Genomic DNA, 23,887 nt, shown 5'->3' on the forward strand with positions numbered 1-23,887 from the left:
ACACTATATTCTATAGTATGTAATTGTGCTTGTATAAAAGCTGAATTGTGTAAATCATTACATTGATTAGTTCTTAACTAACACTTATTAAACTCTTTTGGTCTGGTGGCATATATATAAAATTTAAGTTCGTTTGAATTAATGTTTCAAGGAAGAAAGAGCTCATGTGCTAATGTGTGCAAAATGCTTTCAGACTCATCAGACCCATTTTCTAATGACCCTTAAGTCATTTGCCATTTCCATCAGAAGATGGAATTAAGAGGGTTGTTGTTAATAAAGTTCTCTTTTTGGGAGGAAAAAGACATTTAGGATTGTATTTGTGGTTTGATGGTTATCAAGTCAGTATAGACAAAGTTTTTTTTTCAAGCTTAAGCTTTTTTATACCAAGAAAGATTATTTAGTTGGAGATTTGTAACTATAAATATAGGTAGCAGTGAACCTTCAATAAATAGTATCTGTGTGCTTGTCCTTATACAACCCTATAATGTTTTTGTTATCACCATTTTATAGATTGGGTAACTGAGGCTCAGTTTAACTTGCCCAAGGCTCTACACATCCATCTAGCATTAGGTTGAAGATTTGAAATCAAGTGTGTTTTATTCCAAAGTGTCTACTCTCTACTGTCATATTGCCTTTCTTCATGTGTGTGTGTGTGTTTTATATGCATGTGTGTATAAAGTTAATGCTAAAAAACAGTAGAGTTTGGGATAAATAGTGCTTACTGGTGGATGGAGGAGATAGTAGGATTCTACCAATTACTAAAATTTACAATATTACTCAATATCCAGTTTTAACAACGTTAGGAAATGATTCAGGGACTTTAAGCATTTTCTTAGTTGACTCATAGTAGAAGCCATCCAGACAGCTTCCAATCCCTATTCCATTGTTTTTCTACCTCAAAAAATGGTATTTCCTTTCAAATTTGTGTTTATGTGAGGAAAAGGAATCTTATATGAACTATTATTTTTACTCTTGCCCATGTTTATTTTCCTCATGTCTTCATTTAGAAACATTTATTGATAAGCCACAATAAGCTAGGAACCTTGATAGCTATTAGAGATAAATAGTGAAAGTGTCTGGCTTTTTAAAGTTCACAGTCCTGGAGGGAAGACAAACAAAAACAGGTAATTACAATTGAGTGTGAAAAGATAGGTAACTGGATATCTGAAGTATTTTGGAAGCACTAAGGGAGGAAATGGTGGGAGATTTTTGGTACACCTGCTGAGCTAAGTGCTGTGAAAGCATTGTAAACCAAAGTTCTGTGGAAGCTTGGTTGAAGACATAACTGAATTAATTTTGCTTCTATTCCTATCCATTTCCCTCTATTCCATACTGTTTTAAAGCAAATTCCACATATTTCATTCATAGGTATTTTGGTATCTATTTCTCAAAGATAAGGATTTTTTTAAAAAATTGGGTAAACTCAATTTGAAGGATAAGTGAAGTGTTTAGTGGGGGCTAGGGAAGGAGAAAGGGAGGAGAGGACAGTGTGCTTAAAGGCAGGGAGAGGTGTGAAAAGTCTTTGTGTGTTCAGAGACTTATTCTTTGGGGTGCAAATAATGTCTTTGGTGAGGAGAATGGAGGACAGGGTAAGAAATAAGACTGGCAAAATAGGGCCTAAATCATAAAGGCCCTTGAATACACTAAGAGGCCTGCTTTACCATTTTGATACAGGGAGCTGTTAAATGATTGTAAGCAGGTTAATCATAACACTTAGGTTTATAGTTTAGAAAGATAATCTTTATGGCAGTGTCGAGAGCACACAAGAGTAAAGTCAGAAAGAAAGTACACAATGAGAGGTTGTAATAGTCCAGGTAAGAAACGTATGATAGTTTGAAATAAGGTTCTATCAGGAGAGTTTGGCAGAAACTCCTTCATAACATATCTAGGAAGCAGAATTTGGGTTAAATTTAGCATTGAGGAAGAGGAGGGTTTGAAGCTCTCTCCCTGGTTTCTGGCTTGTGCAGCTGGGTAGATGGCAAAACCATTACGAGAGGAGGCACATATGTGAGTATGCCAAAGATCTGCCCATGGGGTTTCTGCATGCGACTCTCCACTTAGAGCTACAGTGTGAACAGTGTAACCCCTGCAGATGTGGAGTGTGGTGTGCCCCGCCACACAGTTTAGGTGTTTTGACCAGTTGCTCTGATGTTAGCTCCTAATTAAGCACAGCTTTGGTCATAGTAGACCTGTAATATAAAGTGATTCAGGGAATAAATGAATAAATAAATCCAAACCCTTAAGTTTAATGCATAAACATTGAGTATCAGTACAATCTAACAGTTTACTTATTGAATCAAGGGCTATTAGCACAGGAGACGTGGTAGAATATTTGTTTATTGTTTTATGGGGCTATTTGTGGAATCTTTATGTATCTTGCCATTATGTTTATTTGTGCATTCTATCAGTTTTGTTTCTTAAACCATTTGCTAAACCACGGAATAAAATTTTAGAATCCTAAAAATGCATTTCCACATGGGAATATTTCTGAAATGTGATAAAAGTCTTACTTACTGAACTAAGGATATTTTAGAGATGTGTTAAACAAGCTTTAGGCTTGTTTGATAAAATCCAAAAAGATTTCTGTTAACCCACCTAAAGTTACTGTCTTTGCTGTAGGCACTCTGAGATTTAGAAATCAACGCTATAGTCAATGAATTAACAGTTTTCAGTTTAATGTTCAATATGGATGTCTGTTAGATATATACCAAGAATAAAGCACTCAAGGCAAAGATGTTATCCTCCCCTCTCCCCATGAAAAAAAAAAGATCTGTGTCATGAAAGCCTTAGAAGCAGTTGGAGCTTCAAATTGGCCTTGTGACTCATATTTACCATTTATCTGTTTGAGACCTAGACAGAATTGTCCACAGGTTGCCCTTTAAACAGATCTATGATTACTCTGTGGAATAATAGGGGTTGGGGAAGGCTGAGGGATGGGGTGGGAGAGAGACCATGCCTCTCCTTTCAGGATCTTAGAGAAGCACCTTAGTGTATGCAGACAGTGCCTGATGCTTAAAGTCAGCCAGCCTCCCATTTGGATGCCAGCTCTGCAGCTCACTAGCTATATGGATTTGGGCAAGTAACTGACTTTCTATGGCTTCAGTTTGTGAAATGGTAGTAGTACTACTGACCTGGAGGGTGGCTGTGAGATTTAGAAATCACATGTACCAGGCATCCAGCACAGAGCCTGCAGTAATGCTAGCCATTGTTACCATCCACAGAGGGTTGGTGGCATCCACTGGGCTAGCAGGACTAACTCTAGACTGGCTCCACTTAAGATCTGCCTGTTGTCCTGTCAGAGAATTCTTGGGTAAACGCAGGCACAGGGTAGGATTGTAGGACAGTTGACCCTTGAACAACACAGGTTTGAACTGCGTGGGTCCACCTGTGGATTTTTCAATAAATATATTGGGAAATTTTGGAGATTCACAACAAATTGAAAACATTTTCTCTAGCTTTATTATAAGAATACAGTATATAATATATATAACATACAAAATATGTGTTAATTGACTGTTTATGTTATTAATAAGGCTTCTGGTCAACAGTAGGCTATTAGTAGTTAAGTTTTTGTTATATGTGGATTTTCAACTGTGCAAGGCGAGGGGCAGGGTAGCCAGTGCCTCAAACCCCTGCATTGCTGAAAGGTCAACTGTAGTCATTTCTTTCTTTTCCTCCTGAATTTACAGTATTAAAAAATCAGTTCTTAGTTAACTAGGTTTAGTTGACAGTGTTTTAGATCAACTCAGTGCAATTTGGCAAATATTTTTCATAAATTGTATCACTGACACTATACTAGAGATCACTGTAACTTAGAACAGGTACCTGAATGGCTCTGATCCTTTAATTCCCCATCTGTAGAATGAGGCTAATTTCATTAAACCTTTGAATGTCTCCAAAAGAGTTTGAAGAATTAAAAAAAGATCAGTTCTGATTCTTTGAAGTCTTCATTGGCTATGTGATTAAAATAAGATAGAATATTGAGCCCAGAAAGAGGGTTCCTGAGGAGAGAAGCCTAAGAGACAGAGGTCTAAAAGTGAATGTGTAAGTATTTATCTATTAGAACATTTGCCTGCTTGGCAGAGTGCTTCCTTGTAAGTTACTGAGTCTTTTAAGTGCTCTGGTTTCACATCTATGAAGTGGAGATGAAACACCTAGGTCATGGGGTTGTTGTCACTCATTTCATGATAAAATATAGAGAAACTGGCTTCCAGCTAAAGATGGTGGCATGAGTAGGGCGGCGGAAATCTCCAAAAACCATATATATTTTTGAAAATACAACAAATACAACTATTCCTAACAGAGAGACCAGAGGTTACAGTATAACAGCCAGGCTACATCTACATCTGTGAGAACTCAGCATCTCACAAAGGGGGTAAGATACAAAGCCGTGACCTGGAGGGACCTGAGCACACCCCCCACCCCAGCTCACCAGCGGGAGGAAAGAAGCCAGAGTGGGGAGGGAGTGGAAGCACAGGACTGCTAACTTAACCAGCCCTAGTAATCTGCACTGGAAGCACAGACACACATTGCATGGTGTGCTGGATATTACAGAAACGGAAGGGTAGGGTCCGAGACAGGGACTGCGAGTGGATCCCCACAGCTGGCTCCCTGGGGACAAAAGAAAAGCGGGCGCTTTTCAAAAGTCTTAAAGGGACAAGGGCTCAGCAGCTGAACAAATTCATCCCAGCACACTCAGCCCAGCAGGCTGGGATCTTGAGGAACTTTGGGCCCCCTAACCCTCTGGGGGATAAAGCAGCCCTGAAGCCCCTCACAGAGATAAGCAGCCTACCACTCATTCCCCCCTGGCTGGCACTACAAGCAAACTGGCTGACATGCCACAGCTGCAGAGCAGCTGGAAAGTGGCTCCTCCCACAGCAACCACCCAGGGTCTCCTCCCAGCACGCAGCTACCTGGGACAGGCAGCAGAAGCCAGAGTAAGGTCTGGAAGGCACAAAGGGGTGCTGTTCTCGCAAGAGAACACACCCGGCGCGGCTGCAACTCCCTGCAGTGCTGTAGGCTAGCCCAAGGGTGGCCCTGCCCACGGCACCTCAGGAGATTGTCCCAGAGTCAGTTCCTGGTGTGCGGGTAACTGGCATAGGCAGCGAAAGCCAGAGCAAGGTCTGAAAGGCAAGAAGGGGCACCGTTCTCATAGGAGAACACACCCGACGCAGCTGCGACTCCCCACGGTGCTCTAGGCTAGCCCAAGGGCGGCCCTGCCCACGGCAGCTCAGGAGATTGTCCCAGAGTCTGCTCCTGGTGTGCAGGTAACCGGCACGGTCAGTGGAGAAGGGCAAGGTGACCAACAAGCAGGAATGGACTTTGATCTCCAGGCTGACACATGTGCCACCTGCCTGCGACCACTTCAATCGCCATGAAAAGGCAGAAAAATCTGGTCCAGTCCAAAATCATTCAGACAAACCCAGGGAGAGGTACTGGTGAGATAGATATAACTCAGTCTTCCTGAAAAATAATTCAAAATAAAAGTCATAACCATGCTGATGGACCATGTTACTTTTCATTGTTTGAAGACTATTTTGTCTGATACAAGTACTGCAGCACCTGCTTTTTTCTCCCTATTCTCCAAAAAGCAGCAGAATACACATTCTTGCGTAGAGAAATATGCAAGAGCTAAGGGATGAAGTCAGGAGGGAGATAACAAATGAAACAGTCAATAGAAGGGCTTAAAAGCAGACTGGATGAGGTGCAAGAGACGGTTAATGGAATAGAAATCAGAGAACAGGAATACAGAGAAGCTGAGGCAGAGAGAGATAAAAGGATCTCTAGAAATTAAAGAATATTAAGAGAACTGTGTGACCAATCCAAACAGAACAATATTCACATTATAGGGGTACCAGAAGAAGAAGAGAGAAAAACGGGTAGAAAGTGTCTTTGAAAAAATAATTGCTGAAGACTTCCCCAAGCTCTGGAAGGAAATAACCTGTCAAACCATGGAAGCCCTTAGATTTCCCAACACAAGGGTCCCAAAGAGGTTAACACCAAGACATATGATCATTAAAATGGCAAAGATCAAAGACAACGACAGCGTATTAAAGGCAGCTAGAGAGAGAAAAAAGATAACCTACAAAGGAAAACCCATCAGGATATCATCAGACTTCTCAACAGAAACCTTAAAGGCCAGAAGAGAATGGAATATTTAATGCAATGAAACAGAAGGACCTTGAACCAAGAATACTGTATCCAGCCCAATTATCATTTAAATTTGATGGAGGGATTAAACAATTTCCACACAGGCAAAAGTTGAGGGAATTTGCCTTCCACAAACCACCTCTACAGGGTATTTTAAAGGGACTAATCAAGGTGGAAGTACTCCTAAGGCTAAATAGATGTCACCAGAGAAAATACAATCACAGCAAAGAAGGCAGACCAACCAAATACTAACTAAAGGCAAAAAATAAAATCAACTACCCACAAAAACAGTCAAAGGAAACACAAAACAGTACAGAATAAAACAGCTAACATATAAAGAATGGAGGAGGAAGAATAAGAAGGAAGAGAAATAAAGAATCATCACACTGTATTTATAATAGCTTAATAAGAGAGTTAAGTTAGACTGTTAGGTAGTAAAGAAGCTACCCTTAAACTTTGGTCACCAAGAATCCAAAACCTGCAATGGCAACAAGTACATATCCATTGATAATCACCCTAAATGTAAATGGACTGAATGCACTAATCAGAAGAGAGAGTAATAGAATAGGTAAGAAAACAAGACCCATCTATATGCTGCTTACAAGAGACTCACCTCAAACCCAAAGACATACACAGACTAAAAGTGAAGGGATGAAAAAAGATATTTCATGCAAACAATAGGGAGAAAAAAGCAGGTGTTGCAGTACTTGTATCAGATAAAATGGACTTCCAAACAAAGAAAGTAACAAGAGATAAAGAAGGACACTACATAATGATAAAGGGCTCAGTCCAACAAGAGGATATAACCATTATAAACATATATGCACCCAACACAGGAGCACCAATATATGTGAAACAAATACTAACAGAACTAAAGGAGGAAATAGAATGCAATGCATTCATTCTGGGAAACTTCAACACACGAGTCACTCCAAAGGACAGATCCACCAGACAGAAAATAAGTAAGTACACAGAGGCACTGAACAACACACTAGAACAGATGGACCTAATAGACATCTATAGAACTCTACATCCAAAAGCAACAGGATACACATTCTTCTCAAGTGCACATAGAACATTCTCCAGAATAGACCACATACTAGGCCACAAAAAGAGCCTCAGTAAATTCCAAAAGATTGAAATCCTACCAACCAACTTTTCAGACCACAAAGGCATAAAACTAGAAATAAATTGTACAAAGAAAACAAAAAGGCTCACAAACACATGGAGGCTTAACAACATGCTCCTAAATAATCAATGGATCAATGACCAAATCAAAATGAATATCCAGCAATTTATGGAAACAAAAGACAACAACAACACAAAGCCCCAACTACTGTGGGATACAGCAAAAGCAGTCTTAAGAGGAAAGTATATAGCAATCCAGGCATATTTAAAGAAGGAAGAACAATCCCAAATGAAAAGTCTAATGTCACAATTATCGAAATTAGAAAAAGAAGAACAAATGAGGCCTAAGGTCAGCAGAAGGAGGGACATAATAAAGATCAGAGAAGAAATAAATAAAATTGAGAAGAATAAAACAATACCAAAATCAATGAAACCAAGAGCTGGTTCTTCGAGAAAATAAACAAAATAGATAAGCCTCTAGCCAGACTTATTAAGAGGAAAAGAGAGTCAACACACATCAACAGAATCAGAAACGAGAAAGGAAAAATCACGACAGACCCCACAGAAATACAAAGAATAATCAGAGAGTACTATGAAAACCTATATGCTAACAACCTGGGAAACCTTGGAGAAATGGACAACTTCCTAGAAAAATACAACCTTCCAACACTGACCCAGAAAGAAACAGAAAATCTAAGCAGACCAATTACCAGCAATAAAATTGAAGTGGTAATAAAAAAACTACCAAAGAACAAAACCCCAGGCCAGATGGATTTACCTTGGAATTTTATCAGACATACAGAGAAGACATAATACCCATTCTCCTTAAAGTTTTCCAAAAAATAGAAGAGGAGGGAATACTAACAAACTCATTCTATGAAGCCAACATCACCCAAATACCAAAACCAGGCAAAGACCCCACCAAAAAAGAAAACTATAGACCAATATCCATGATGAACATAGATGCAAAAATACTCAACAAAATATTAGCAAACCGAATTCAAAAATACGTCAAAGGGATCATACACCATGACCAAGTGGGATTCATCCCAGGGATGCAAGGATGGTACAACATTCGAAAATCCATCAACATCATCCACCACATCAACAAAAAGAAAGACAGAAACCACATGATCATCTCCATAGATGCTGAAAAAGCATTTGACAAAATTCAACATCCATTCATGATAAAAACTCTCAGCAAAATGGGAATAGAGGGCAAGTACCTCAACATAATAAAGGCCATATATGATAAACCCACAGCCAACATCATACTGAACAGCGAGAAGCTGAAAGCTTTTCCCCTGAGATCGGGAACAAGACAGGGATGCCCACTCTCCCCACTATTATTCAACATAGTACTAGAGGTCCGAGCCATGGCAATTAGGCAAAACAAGGAAATACAAGGAATCCAGATTGGCAAAGAAGAAGTCAAACTGTCACTATTTGCAGATGACATGATATTGTACATAAAAAACCCTACAGACTCCACTCCATAACTACTAGAACTAATATCGGAATTCAGCAAAGTTGCAGGATACAAAATTAACACACAGAAATCTGTGGCTTTCCTATACACCAACAATGAACTAATAGAAAGAGAAATCAGGAAAACAATTCCATTCACAATAGCATCAAAAAGAATAAAATACCTAGGAATAAACCTAACCAAGGAAGTGAAAGACCTATACCCTGAAAACTACAAGACACTCTTAAGAGAAATTAAAGAAGACACTAACAAATGGAAACTCATCCCATGCTCCTGGCTAGGAAGAATTAATATCATGAAAATGGCCATCCTGCCCAAAGCAATATACAGATGTGATGCAATCCCTATCAAATTACCAACAGCATTCTTCAATGAACTGGAACAAATAGTTCAAAAATTCATATGGAACCACCAAAGACCCCGAATAGCCAAAGCAATCCTGAGAAAGAAGAATAAAGCAGGGGGGATCTCACTCCCCATCTTCAAGCTCTACTATAAAGCCGTAGTAATCAAGACAATTTGGTACTGGCACAAGAATAAAGCCACAGACCAGTGGAACAGACTAGAGACTCCAGACATTAACCCAAACATATATGGTCAATTAATATTTGATAAAGGAGCCATGGACATACAACAGGGAAATGACAGTCTCTTCAACAGATGGTGCTGGCAGAACTGGACAGCTACATGTAGGAGAATGAAACTGGACCATTGTCTAACCCCATATACAAAAGTAAATGCAAAATGGATCAACGACCTGAATGTAAGTCATGAAACCATTAAACTCTTGGAAAAAAATATAGGCAAAAACGTCTTAGACATAAACATGAGTGACCTCATCTTGAACATATATCCCAGGGCAAGGAAAACAACAGCAAAAATGAACAACTGGGACTATATCAAGCTGAAAAGCTTCTGTACAGCGAAAGACACCATCAATAGAACAAAAGGGAACCCTACAGTATGGGAGAATATATTTGTAAATAACAGATCTGATAAAGGCTTGACGTCCAAAATATATAAAGAGCTCACACGCCTCAACAAACAAAAAACAAATAATCCAATTAAGAAATGGGCAGAGGAACTGAACAGACAGTTCTCCAAAAAAGAAATACAGATGGCCAACCGACACATGAAAAGATGCTCCACATTGCTAATTATCAGAGAAATGCAAATTAAAACTACAATGAGGTATCACCTCACACCAGTACGGATGGCTATCATCCAAAAGACAAACAACAACAAAAGTTGGCCAGGCTGTGGGGAAAGGGGAACCCTTCTACACTGCTGGTGGGAATGTATATTAGTTCAACCATAGTGGAACTAATATATGGAGTTCCTCAAAATGCTCAAAACAGACTTACCATTTGACCCAGGAATTCCACTCCTAGCAATTTACCCTAAGAACGCAGCAATCAAGTTTGAAAAAGACAGATGCACCCCTATGTTTATCGCAGCACTATTTACAATAGCCAAGAATTGGAAGCAACCTAATTGTCCATCGGTAGATGAATGGATAAAGAAGATGTGGTACATATACACAATGGAATATTACTCAGCCATAAGAAGAGGGCAAATTCTACCATTTGCAGCAACATGGATGGAGCCAGAGGGTATTATGCTCAGTGAAATAAGCCAAGCGGAGGAAGAGAAATACCAAATGATTTCACTCATCTGTGGAGAATAAGAACAAAGGAAAAACTGAAGGAACAAAACAGCAGTGGAATAACAGAACCCAAGAATGGACTAACAGGTACCAAAGGGAATGGGACTGGGGAGGATGGGTAGGTAGGGAGGGATAAGAGGGGGAAAGAAGAATGGGGGTATTAAGAATATCATGCATAATTGGGGGGGTGGGAGAAAGGGGAGGGCTGTACAGCACAGAGAGGACAAGTGATTCTGCGGCATTTTGCTATGCTGATGGACGGTGACTATAGAGGGGTTTGTTGGGGGAACCTGGTATAGGGGAGAGCCTAGTAGACATAGTGTTCTTCATGTAAGTGTAGATTAATGATAACAAAAAAAAATGGAAGGAAGAAGAGGGGGATTACTCCCTGATATGAGAAAACTAAGTGTAAATCAACGATTAATGCATGCTTTAAATATCCTTAATTTTGATCACTTAAAGGGTGTCAGATGATTGGCTATGGAGGTACATTTTTCTGATAATATTCCTTTTTCTTAAAAAAAAGAAAAAGCAGTTCCTGTGTGGTGACCTGCAATGAGTTCTACACAATGGTATAAAGGGCATATCAAAGTGTGGGCAAAGGGTCTGTTTGTGTTTATACAGAGGATCAAAGCCTAATTTGGCTACCCAGAAAATGAACTAAGATATGATATGAAGAACTTCCAACTTCAGCACTCTCTGGAAGAGTCATACCAGAAGATGATCATCAAAAACCTCAACAAAGATCCAGGTGCTGCTACAGTTGTAGCTGCATTCATCCCACCGGTTCCTGGACTTCCCATGGGAATGAAGAAGGAGATATCTAAGCTGGCCTGTGCATACAGTAAAACAACAAATTTGACTGGATCTATACTGTTGGAACTCAACCAAGAATTAGAAGTGCAAGTTGTAGCGCTCCAAAATCTTACAACTACAGACTATCTACTGTTAAAAGAACATATGGGATGTAAACAGTTCCCAGGAATGGGTTGTTTTAATTTGTTTGATTTCTTTCAGACTGTTAAGTTCAGTTGGACAGTATCCATCATATCATAGATAAATTTTCACAAATGCCTAGGGTACCTAACTGGTTTTCTTGGTTTCACTGGAGATGGCTGGATAGGTCTGCTTTGGTTATGTAACTGTATTCCTATTACGTTAATGTGTGTGTGCAATTTAATTAGTAGTTTAAAACCTATACATGCTTAAGTTGCTCTACAAGAAGATATGTCAAAGAAATAATCAATCTTCCCATGTTTTCTTCCATCTGCTACCTCTATAGCTTTTCTTCTTCCTTCCTAATTACAACCCTTAAGTAGAATTCGTGCCTCATAACGAAATTACTGAGTATCATAATTCTTCCATGTGGTAAGGATACCTCAAGACAAATGCTGGGCATAAAAGCCACAGGGCATAAATCTGCAAAGAAGTAAAAAGCTAACCTTTTCAAACAATATTGCTTCTCTCTCACTTACCAACTTTACATCTCCCTGTATGGCCCCGGAAGATGACTGGTTAGCCAGAGACAGGTAAGATTCCTCAAGGGAGGAACAACCTAAGACAGGCACAGTTGCAGGGGGGCCATCAGGTGAGAAATTGGGGATCAACAGAGGTGAGGCTTATAACCCCACCCCACCCCCTGTTTTGAGAGAAATCTGCATCCGTGTATGTTCTATTGCCCTTGTCTAGCTTGAATTAACACTTAGTCTACAGGCACACACCTGATCATCTACATTTGCTCACTTACAACACTAAACTATGTTTTCTACCTTTTTCTTGCATCTACCTACCACTTCAGCATTTTATTAAAAATAATAATAATAATAATAAGGGAGAAATGTGGGATTCACATATAAATCAAGTATAAAAATCAAACGAATATTCATATTTGACCTGATTGTTTATAGTTCATAATGCGTGATCAAAACCGAAAGTTTCTGTGATGACTGCCCTTGTACTGTTCACCATGTAAGAACTTAATTCACTATGTAAGAATTTGTTCACCATGTAAGAACTTGCTTGCTATTCTTTATATGATTGGAGACTAATGAGAATTAGCCTTGGGGTGGATTAATGATTGTGCATTGAGCATTGAGTCCCCTATACAGAATTTTATTGTTGTTAACAACCATTTGATCAATAAATATGAGAGATGCCCTCTCAAAAAAAAAAATATTAGCAAACCGAATTCAAAAATACATCAAGAGGATCATACACCATGATCAAGTGGGATTCATCTCAGGGATGCAAGGATGGTACAGCGTTTGAAAATCCATCTACATCATCCACCACAGCAACAAAAAGAAGGACAAAAACCACATGATCATCTCCATAGACGCTGAATAAGCATTTGACAAAATTCAACATCCATTCATGATAAAAACTCTCAAAAAAATGGGTATAGAGGGCAAGTACCTCAACATAATAAAGGCCATATATGATAAACCCACAGCCAACATCATACTTAACAGCGAGAAGCTGAAAGCTTTTCCTCTAAGATTGGGAACAAGACAGGGATGCCCACTCCCCCCACTGTTATTCAACATAGTACTGGAGGTCCTAGCCATGGCAATCAGACAAAACAAAGAAATACAAGGCATCCAGATTGATACAGAAGTCAAACTGTCACTATTTGCAGATGACATGATATTGTACATAAAAATCTCTAAAGACTCCACTCCAAAACTACTAGAACTAATATCAGAATTCAACAAAGTTGCAGGATACAAAATCAATACACAGAAATCTGTGGCTTTCCTATACTCTAACGATGAACTAGCAGAAAGAGAAATCAGGAAAACAATTCCATTCAGAACTGCATCAAAAAGAATAAAATACCTAGGTATAAACCTAATGAACCTAACCAAGGAAGTGAAAGACCTATACCCTGAAGTTCTACAAGACACTCTTAAGAGAAATTAAGGAGGACACTAACAAATGGAGACTCATCCCATGCTCTTGGCCAGGAAGAATTAATATTGTCAAAATGGCCACTCTGCCTGTAGCAATCTACAGACTCAATGCAATCCCTATCAAAATACCAACAGCATTCTTCAACAAACTGGAACAAAGAGTTTTTAAATTCATATGGAACCAGAAAAGACCCCGAATAGCCAAAGCAATCCTGAGAAGGAACAATAAAGCAGGGCAGATCTCGCTTTCCAGCTCTAAGGTCTACTACAAAGCAACTGTAATCAAGACAATTTGGTACTGGCACAAGAACAGAGCCACAGATCAGTGGAACAGAATAGACAGTCCAGATATTAACCCAAACATATATGGTCAACTAATATATGATAAAGGAGCAATGGACATACAGTGGCAAAATGACAGCCTCTTCAACAGCTGGTGTTGGCAAAACTGGACAGCTGCATGTAAGAGAATGAAACTGGATCATTGTCTAACCCCATACACAAAAGGAAATTTGAAATGGATCAAAGACCTGAATGTAAGTTATGAAACCATTAAACTCTTAGGAAGAAACATAGGCAAAAATCTCTTGGACATAAACATGAGTGCTTCTTTATGAACATACCTCTCTGGGCCAGGGAAACAAAAGCAAAAATGAAGAAGTGGGACTACATCAAATTGAGAAGCTTCTCTACAGCAAAAGACATCACTAGTTAATAGAACAAAAAAGCATCCTACAGTATGGGAGAACATATTCATGAATGACAGGTCCGATAAAGGGTTGACATCCAAAATATATAAAGAGCTCACGCACTTCAACAAACAAAAAGCAAAGAATCCAATTATAAAATGGGCAGAGGAGCTGAACAGACAGTTCTCCAAAGAGGAAATTCAGATGGCCAACAGACACACGAAAAGATGCTTCACATCACTAGTTATCAGAGAAATGCAAATTCAAACCACAATGAGATATCACCTCACACCTGTAAGGATCGCCACCATCCAAAAGACAAACAACAACAAATGTTGGCGTGATTGTAGAGAAAGGGGAACCCTCCTACACTGCTGGTGGGAATGTAAACTAGTTCAACCATTGTGGAAAGCAGTATGGAGGTTCCTCAAAAAACTTAAAATAGAAATACCATTTGACCCAGGAATTCCGCTCCTAGGAATTTACTCTTTAAGAACGCAGCGGCCCAGTTTGATATAGACAAATGCTCCTGTATGTTTATCACAGCACTATTTACAATAGCCAAGAAATGGAAGCAACCTAAGTGTCCATCAGTAGATGAATGGATAAAGAAGAGGTGGTACATATACAGAATGGAATATTATTCAGCCATAAGAAGAAAGCAAATCCTACCATTTGCCACAACATAGATGGAGCTAGAGAGTATTATGCTCAGTGAAATAAGCCAGGTGGAGAAAGACAAGTATCAAATGATTTCACTCATCTGTGGAGTATAAGAACAAAGAAACAACTGAAGGAACAAAACAGCAGCAGACTCACAGAACCCAAGTATGGACTAACAGTTACCAAAGGGAAAGTGATTGGGGAGGATGGATGGAAAGGGAGGGATAAGGGGGAAAAAGGGTCATTATGATTAGCATGTTTAATGTAGAGGGGGGGCACGGGGAAGGCATTATAGCACAGAGAATACAAGTAGTGATTCTATAGATTTTGACACCTGATCAGTTTGAGAGGCCTATGAGGATTAAGTCTGAGCCCCTCTGCCTGGTTACACAAGGCACTCCCTGACCTGGCTTTGACTTAGTTAGCAGTTGGCCACTTTTTCCAGTATGCCCTATGTGTCTGCTTGTCTAAGTAAAACCATCCAATTTTTATGTGAATCAAGTTAGAGATTTTAATTGTTTAAAGGGCTTTTGAAAATAGTAACTTTAAATATCTGCTGTTAATTATTTGTAATGTATTTTCTATCTTTTTAGTGGATGATGCAGGCAAAATAGAACACGACGGTTCCTCTGGAATGACCATGGATGCAGAGTCAGAAATTGATCCTTGTAAAGTGGATGGCACTTGCCCTGAAGTCATCAAGGTGTACATTTTTAAAGCTGACCCTGGAGAGGATGATTTAGGTAAGAGGAAACCTAAAGCATATTGTACACCCTGATCAAGCACTCGAACCTGATTATGGTTGTTTATTTTGAGAATGTTTGAAATCTTTTTTGAAGATAACTTTTAAAGGAGGATTCCAATGTAGCAACGACAAGTATGTAAAATATAGTAAGTAAAGTGGGTGGAAGTAAAGTTTTCACATAAATTCTTGGAGCTGTCATCTCCCCTAATAGGTGGCACTGTAGACATTGTGGAGAGTGAGCCTGAGAATGACCATGGAGTTGAGTTACTTGATCAGAATAGCAGTATTCGTGTGCCAAGGGAAAAGATGGTTTATATGACTGTCAACGACTCTCAGCAAGAAGATGAAGATTTAAGTAAGTAGGTGGCCTTTTTGTGGGAGAAAATTTTATGTTTCTGTAGTTCTCTTATTTAATATGGTCAGTATTTGAAGGAAACAAGTAGCATTATCTTAGAGACTGTTATGCTGCCATATTCCAAGGGAAGCATCAGTGGACTTTACACTTAGAATGTTGCTTTAAAAACAAATTATGGTGAAAGCAAAAAAATGAATGATTCATTTAACAAATATTTGAGTGTTCATTACTATGTGAAAGCTGATTTCTGGGTATGTAACATTCGAACCTTCTTTCTCCTTGTCTATTAACTGAATTCAAATAAAATATCTTCCTGTGCTCTCTGTAAACTTGGTCACAGAATTTTATATAATTTTTTACTTAGATGTTGCTGAAATCGCAGACGAAGTTTATATGGAAGTGATTGTAGGAGAGGAGGATGCTGCTGCCGCCGCTGCAGCAGCTGCTGTACATGAGCAGCAAATGGATGACAATGAAATCAAAACCTTCATGCCAATAGCATGGGCAGCAGCTTACGGTAAGTCACATAGCTACTCTTAGGATTGAGTTGCTTCTTAAACATGAATTCGTGATTGAGAAGTGGTTTCTGTGGTTTTAGGTTTCAGAAATCTGAAATATCAGTACACTTTAAGGGTTATTTGATTTGAACAAGAGTAGAGAAAGATCATAAAGGCTACTTTTTGTCTTTATTTTTAACAGGAATTTCCTTCATGTGTATATTCACGTAGAAGGAAGTACTGCAAGAAGTACACAGGCTTTCAAGCTGAAACTTTTCAACTGATTGTATTTGGCCCATGACTTTACAATTTTGGGAGACAACAAGGGAGTCCATGGGGCAAAATGCTGACATGTGTTTTTTAGATTTGGAAGCTAGGTATTTCCTATGGTCTCATTATAATAAATGTGGTCATAAAACCCATTACCTAGAATGGGGAATTTCTGTCATTCATGAGTATCATGGCTTACTTTTCATTGTTATAGTTAAAGAATCCCTAATTTTTTATAATTTATAAAACTGTATAATTTTGTTTTTTAATGCACATTGTTAGGTAATAATTCTGATGGAATTGAAAACCGGAATGGCACTGCAAGTGCCCTCTTGCACATAGATGAGTCTGCTGGCAGACTGGCTAAACAAAAACCAAAGAAAAGGAGAAGACCTGATTCCAGGCAGTACCAAACAGGTGAGGGCACACGAGTTCCACAGCGCAGCGTGCTTTGCGAGCTCTCAGATGAAACTCTAGTATGTGTGCACAGAGGTGTTGTGATGGCATTTTAGCTGTTAGACTACATGTAGCTTTTTGTGTCTTAAATTTGAAAATATAATTTTAAGAATTCAGTGATATTCATGAATGATTCCCTTGGCTAAAGAGAAACAGTGAATGGATCAAACTTCGATGAGAAAAAATGCAAAGCTTTGGTGGTTTTTATGTGAAAATGAAAAGAAATCGCTCAGATATGTTATAAGCATTAACCTCTTTTTAAAACTAAATTAATATATTTAAAGAATCTGATTTATGTCAGCATAAGCAGGCATAATTTAAAGAGCAGCAGGACAAACACTTCAGTTCTTGTGACTTGTGCCTGTCTATTCTTATGTGCTGATTTGCATGTTAAACATTTTATAGGTATATTTACAGCTTTCCTAAAATTGACAAATTGTCTTTTGGAATAAGTAAAGCAGATATTATAGCTATGAAACTTTATTTTTATGAATAATTTCCCACCAGTTTCTAAACTGACATGGCTTCAATTACCACTTGATAGAAATTACATATTCACTTACTTATTAAACTGTAGGAAGTGAAGTTGCTACAGTCAATCATACTCAGTGCAGTTTTCAGACCAGAATTCTCTTTAAGACAAGGTGCTATACCTCTTAAGGTGAAAAACGGTAAAAGGAATGTTAAGTAGCAAATAGCCTAACTTAGGAGCATTTGCCCAGTAATGTTCAGAACACACACTTGAAAGGATTGAAGAAACCCGAACATGACTAGGTTTGATCACTCATGCTTCTTTCTTTTTCTTTCTTAGCAATAATCATTGGCCCTGATGGACATCCCTTGACTGTCTATCCTTGCATGATTTGTGGGAAAAAGTTTAAGTCCAGAGGATTTCTGAAAAGGCACATGAAAAACCATCCTGAACACCTTACCAAGAAGAAGTACCGCTGTACTGACTGTGATTACACTACCAACAAGAAGATAAGTTTACACAACCACCTGGAGAGCCACAAGCTGACCAGCAAGACAGAGAAGGCCATCGAATGCGATGAATGTGGAAAGCATTTTTCTCATGCTGGGGCTTTGTTTACTCATAAAATGGTGCATAAGGAAAAAGGAGCCAACAAAATGCACAAGTGTAAATTCTGTGAATACGAGACAGCTGAACAAGGGTTGTTGAATCGCCACCTTTTGGCAGTCCACAGCAAGAACTTTCCTCATATCTGCGTGGAGTGTGGTAAAGGCTTTCGTCACCCATCAGAGCTCAAAAAGCACATGCGAATCCACACTGGGGAGAAGCCATACCAATGCCAGTACTGCGAATATAGGTCTGCAGACTCTTCTAACTTGAAAACACATGTAAAAACTAAGCATAGTAAAGAGATGCCATTCAAGTGTGACATTTGTCTTCTGACTTTCTCAGATACCAAAGAGGTGCAGCAACATGCTCTTATCCACCAAGAAAGCAAAACACACCAGTGTTTGCACTGCGACCATAAGAGTTCGAACTCAAGCGATTTGAAACGACACATAATTTCCGTTCACACAAAGGACTACCCGCATAAGTGTGACATGTGTGATAAAGGCTTTCATAGGCCTTCAGAACTCAAGAAACATGTGGCTGCCCACAAGGGTAAAAAGATGCACCAATGTAGACATTGTGACTTTAAGATTGCAGATCCATTTGTTCTAAGTCGCCATATTCTCTCAGTTCATACAAAAGATCTTCCATTTAGGTGTAAGAGATGCAGAAAGGGATTTAGGCAACAGAATGAGCTTAAAAAGCATATGAAGACACACAGTGGCAGGAAGGTGTATCAGTGTGAGTACTGTGAGTATAGCACTACAGATGCCTCAGGCTTTAAACGGCACGTTATTTCCATTCATACGAAGGACTATCCTCACCGTTGTGAGTACTGCAAGAAAGGGTTCCGAAGACCTTCTGAAAAGAACCAGCACATAATGCGACATCATAAAGAAGTTGGCCTGCCCTAACAGTACTTGTGCGGACATTTGCAGAGATGTTGGCTTTGAAGCAGAAAGTTCATTTTTTAAAGCCAATCAGTCTCATTCACATACAATACTGTACATTGATTTATGCTGTGTACAAATAGGATTATTGCTTCTAGTTGACCTTTTTTTACACTTTGTTCAATACTGTGTTCTGAATTCTATTCAGTTTGTTTAATAAATGGGGAAAAGTAGCAACAGGCAAGTTGCTTTTAATACAGTAATCCCTGATTCTATACAGAATTTTTCTACTTTAGAAGCTTTATATTTATTTAAATATTTACTTTGCTTACCTTGATGGTACTATTCTGTGACCATTTAACTTAAGGTAACTTTAGATCGGTAACTCTGAAACTATTCATGTTGACTCATTTTTTATTTTCCCCATAAATTTCTCACAATAAAATTGTCAGAGACATCTACTAACATCAGTGGGAGATTTGATGGTCAGGTCTAATTATCCTAACATGACAGCCATTTACTTGTCTTGCCTAATATTTCCAGACCACATGACAGTGAAAGTTTCCATTTAAGCTTTTGTGACCCTGGCATTGCTGAGTAAAGAGCAGTGGCTGGGTTTGTGTTTACTTTTCATTTTGGTTAGCAGACAAAATATACTTTTGGGGGGCTTTCTTTGGAGTATTTACATCTTTTGTCAGCATAGAAAATGTTTAGAAAACTTTATGGAAAAAGTTTGCTTGATCCGGTTATATTTTGATTATTCTGTCTGGGCTGGTTGTGTGCTATAAATGAGACTTGCTGAGGACTGCGTTTTGGAATCTCCTAGAAGTAATTTGTGGCTCATAGGATCTTTCGCAACTTGGTATATGTAAATGTATCCTGAATTATATATATGCACATACATATAACATGTATCTGTGTGTATTGCTTATTTTACATACTTATACACACAACCCCAAGTAGTAGTTGTTTGAGATCTATAATGAAAAGTATTACATTTACAATAACATGAAAGATACAGGGATGAATGAGAGAGCATTTTGTAAACTGTGCTCTTCAGAGAGACTACTCAGGTGAAGAAATTAGAAGGAAAATAAGGACACTAGTATTTTTAAAGAGTAAAGGTATTTTCTTTTAATATCTTTGATAATTGAAAAATAGAAGGTAAGGTGTTTCTAGGTAGAATGTTTTCATACAACTTCAGTTCCATGCCTTTATATTTTCTGAAAAGCTAATGAGAATCCAGACATAACTCCTCATTTCTCTCTGAGAAGCCCATGAGGGAGCTTTGTGTCACCAAGTGAGGTGGGGGGACTAAGGAAGTGACGGCTCCACGCCACTCGTACTAGAGAGGGGGTGCTAATTATGACTTACACTTGGCAGGTTCCACCTGCTCTGTAATTCTTAGTTACAGTTAGCAAATTTAAAAAAAAACTTAACACTCAAGTTGGCGTTCATTAGAAGATAAAGGTGTGTTCTAAGTGCATGAGGAAAATCTGAGGCCTTATTTGGAATGTCACCAAGACTTTCAGTTTTGCCTTTCTTTTGAGAGTTGACTTCTTTCAAACAAATAGTTTTGAATCAGTCATAAATTCACAAAGTAAACTCAGTTATGTTGAGATGAATCTTGGAGAAAGAAGATAAAACAGTTTTGGCGGGTCTCTTAAATTGGCTGTCCACACACGAGTGTCTGGCATGTCATTGGAGATGTAGGAATTTTCTTCCCACTTGGTAGCTGCCTTGCCACTTCATTATGGTGCTCCATTCCCTTTTTGCTGTTAGGTTTTTACCTTTCATCTTTCTCTTTGCCATCACTATTTGTATTCAAGAATTATATTTATAGGATTAGAAATCTAAATACTTGTTTTTTGGCAAGCCTCCGAAGTGCTAGATTGATTTAGTCCAGTTCTTCATCAAGTGCTTTAGGTTGGTGTGAAATCCAATCTGAATGCCAGTCAAAGCCAATGCATGGGCCTATCCCAGTGGGAATTCCTGTGCCCTCTTGGCCCCCATAATGTGCTTTAAAAAAAAATAGTGACAATTATGTGATTCATTGCCTTGCAGTACTATTCTTGAATGCTCTGTCTGTTTTTTTGTGAGAACCTTAAAATCTCCCTTAGGGTTTTTTCCCAGAAATAATGTAAAACACCTAAATGAAAATGGAAATCTGTTAATTATGTCCTGTAAAATTAATACAGAAAATATAAATAATTGGTCATCTAGCTATATTTTTTTAAATAAACTGAAAGATAAAGAACACAACACTTGACACACTTTATATTTCTCTTACATAGTGTGGAATTATACACAGTTTTTTTCTTTTTAAAGCACAATATTGAAACCTTTAAAAGGTATTTAAGGGTTTGGTCAAGTGAATATTAAAATGTTATTTGTCTGTATAAAGAAAATCAAAGTGTAGTCACTGTTACGTACTGACATTTAGTTACAACCTAGTTTTAATTCTTAAAACAATTTTGATTAGCAAAGCTAAAAAAAATGATGTTTCAGTTAAATGTTTTAAAGAGGTACAGATTTTTACAAGGACATAATATAACTTATTGTTCTGTAGAAATATCCTATTAAGTATTGTATGTCCCTCCCTCTGTACACTTTGTAAAAAAGTAAAATACATAAAAAAATCATATAGGGATGTGTGACATTATTGTAATTGTGTACTTGACAATAACGTGCAAAAATAAAAATCAGAATATTTTCCTGTTACTGAATGTTTAGTCTATTTGATACCAGTACTAAGTTAATGCTTTTTCTTAAGGAAAAAATGTACAGTTTTTGTAAACCTAATAAACATCAAAAGCAGTGGATTCTTTTCATTTCCCCATTTCCTAATTCCTTGTATGCAGCAGTGGAATGCAAAATGCTTGATTGCTTTGAATTTTGTGACTTGATGGAAATACTGATAATATTTCAGCCCTGCAAATTTGCAAGTAATAGTTCAGAAAAGTTAAGAGGCAATTGGTGAGTCCTTTGATGAGTGTGTTGTCCTTGGAATTCTTTTTTTTTTTCATACAAGATTTTTAAAATTAGGATCTCCAATTCCCTTGAGATAAATTTCCCATGCATAACGAGGTTCTCTAGAGCACTAAAGTTCATTTCAGTGTCAATCCATAGCACATTTCATCAGTGGGGGTTGTCCCCAAATCCACAGTAGAAGCCCTCCCCTAGAGCTACCTGTTTTTGCCCAGTTTGGAGGACACAAAGTAGGTGCAACATAGTAGAACATGGTCATTATCCTAATAAAAATCTAAAGTTAGGTGAAAAGTTACCAGGAGTCAAAAGAGAATGACAGGATAGATTTGAACTATCTTTGATTTTTAAAAATGAGATCCTGCAGATCTTGAACTCTGTATTAACAAGTGTTTGCCTAATAGTTGAAACAGTAAATAATCAAAACTTGAGGTAAATGATCAAGAGAACATGGTGAATGTCTAGAACCATAAATTGGACAAAAGCAAAGCATGCTAAGAACTTAGTAGTAATAGAATGCCTGGCAGACATCTTACCAGTCTGATCCCAAGCAGTCAGATAATGTACTGCTCTTTTCTCTGGGAAACTCATTAGTAATTTCCTTTATTTCCCCCAAATTCTAAGATTCAGGTAAGGAAAAGCATGGCCCAACCAGTCAAAATCTTGAAGGCGTGCTTGAGAGTAGTCGTTTTCAAAGTGTGGTCTGGCAGCAGTGGCAGCAACATGATCACCTGGGACTTTGTTAAAGATGCAAATTCTCGGCCTCACACAAACCCACTGAATTGGGAAACTGGGTGTGGGACCCAGTGATCTGTACTTTAACATGTTCTCCAAGTGGTTCTGATGCATGCTCAAGTTTGGGAAACACTGTTTTAGAGCACTTTGAACTTAAAAGATGACTGGCACAACATTTTGTGTGGTAGACGAGGAAATACACGCACACCCTGAAATACGCAGTGAAGGTGAAATGGGACTCAGTGTATACCTTGGTTACCCCTTTTTAAAGTGTGAGCCTGCCAGTCAACGAGGGGACATGTGAATAGTTTGTGTGTGTTTAATTCATTGGCCCAACATTACTTGAGTAATTCATACATTTAAAACCATTTTGCCACATTATGCAGCTGTTTAGATAAGTCGAAGTTAAGTTTGCCCTTTTGGGTTTTATCTTATGTATATATTGTTTGCCTTTTTCATAATTCTTGGATTTGTTATATATTGTTCCTGTTATTTTTGACATCTTTGCTATTGTAAATAAATTCCTATTTTGCTTTAAGTTACCCTAGTGGAGTGGTTGGCTATAGACAAAGGCGCACGCAAACGCACATGCACATGCACATGCACACGTACACGGAAATGAGGCTTAAGTAACAAAGGTAATAAATACCCATCACATAATAAGCTGGAAGTAATGCAGCTCCTTCAGTAGATGAGTACTAGCACCAATGAAAGTATCACTCGGGTATTTTTAAATCATTTTCACGACCTCTGAGATGCAAATTTGTTAAATCTACCAAGTTTGAGGTCAAAATCAAATTTTTCCTTTATTTGGTTTTTCCTATTTGCTTGGGCTCTCTTGTTACTTGGTGATATTGGTGAATACAAAGGAGTTGGGATTGTTGTGACCTGCTGATACCATAAAGCCACTCTTTTGCTACAGAAAACCTGCTTAGGAATTTTAGCTGGCATTTATTTTGATGTGAATAACCACAGAAATAACTAAGTCATGACAAAAATAGGACAGTTAACTACACTTACTATATTTTGCTTTCCAAGAGAGGCCAATTTCTGCTTTTCCTTCATGCTTGTAGCCAAATCTGTTTCCCCCAATTCTAGGCCTTGACTGATGCAGCCAGTCACTCAAGAGGTGTGGGACCCACCTTACCAGTAACTCCATGAGCTATATAGAAGGAC

General features: G+C 38.3%; 1 protein-coding gene across 3 annotated transcripts in view; it reads left to right on the forward strand.

Moving 5' to 3' along the window:
* The window catches only part of ZFX (zinc finger protein X-linked), a 62,220-nt gene extending 38,971 nt beyond the window's left edge, over positions 1 to 23,249 (forward strand). For 2 of the 3 annotated variants that reach the window (XM_037026355.2, XM_073228111.1), the window contains exons 4-8: positions 15,291 to 15,440; positions 15,654 to 15,797; positions 16,162 to 16,314; positions 16,847 to 16,981; positions 17,832 to 23,249. In XM_037026355.2, the coding sequence (XP_036882250.1) occupies positions 15,291 to 15,440; positions 15,654 to 15,797; positions 16,162 to 16,314; positions 16,847 to 16,981; positions 17,832 to 19,015 (1,766 nt within the window). In that variant the 3' untranslated portion in view covers positions 19,016 to 23,249. The remainder of the gene's footprint in view (positions 1 to 15,290; positions 15,441 to 15,653; positions 15,798 to 16,161; positions 16,315 to 16,846; positions 16,982 to 17,831) is intronic. The other variant, XM_037026357.2, reaches the window with a different exon arrangement.
* The last annotated feature ends 638 nt before the right edge of the window (positions 23,250 to 23,887 follow it).

The sequence above is a fragment of the Manis javanica genome, chromosome X (assembly GCF_040802235.1).
Source record: "Manis javanica isolate MJ-LG chromosome X, MJ_LKY, whole genome shotgun sequence".
Classification (NCBI taxonomy): domain Eukaryota; kingdom Metazoa; phylum Chordata; class Mammalia; order Pholidota; family Manidae; genus Manis; species Manis javanica.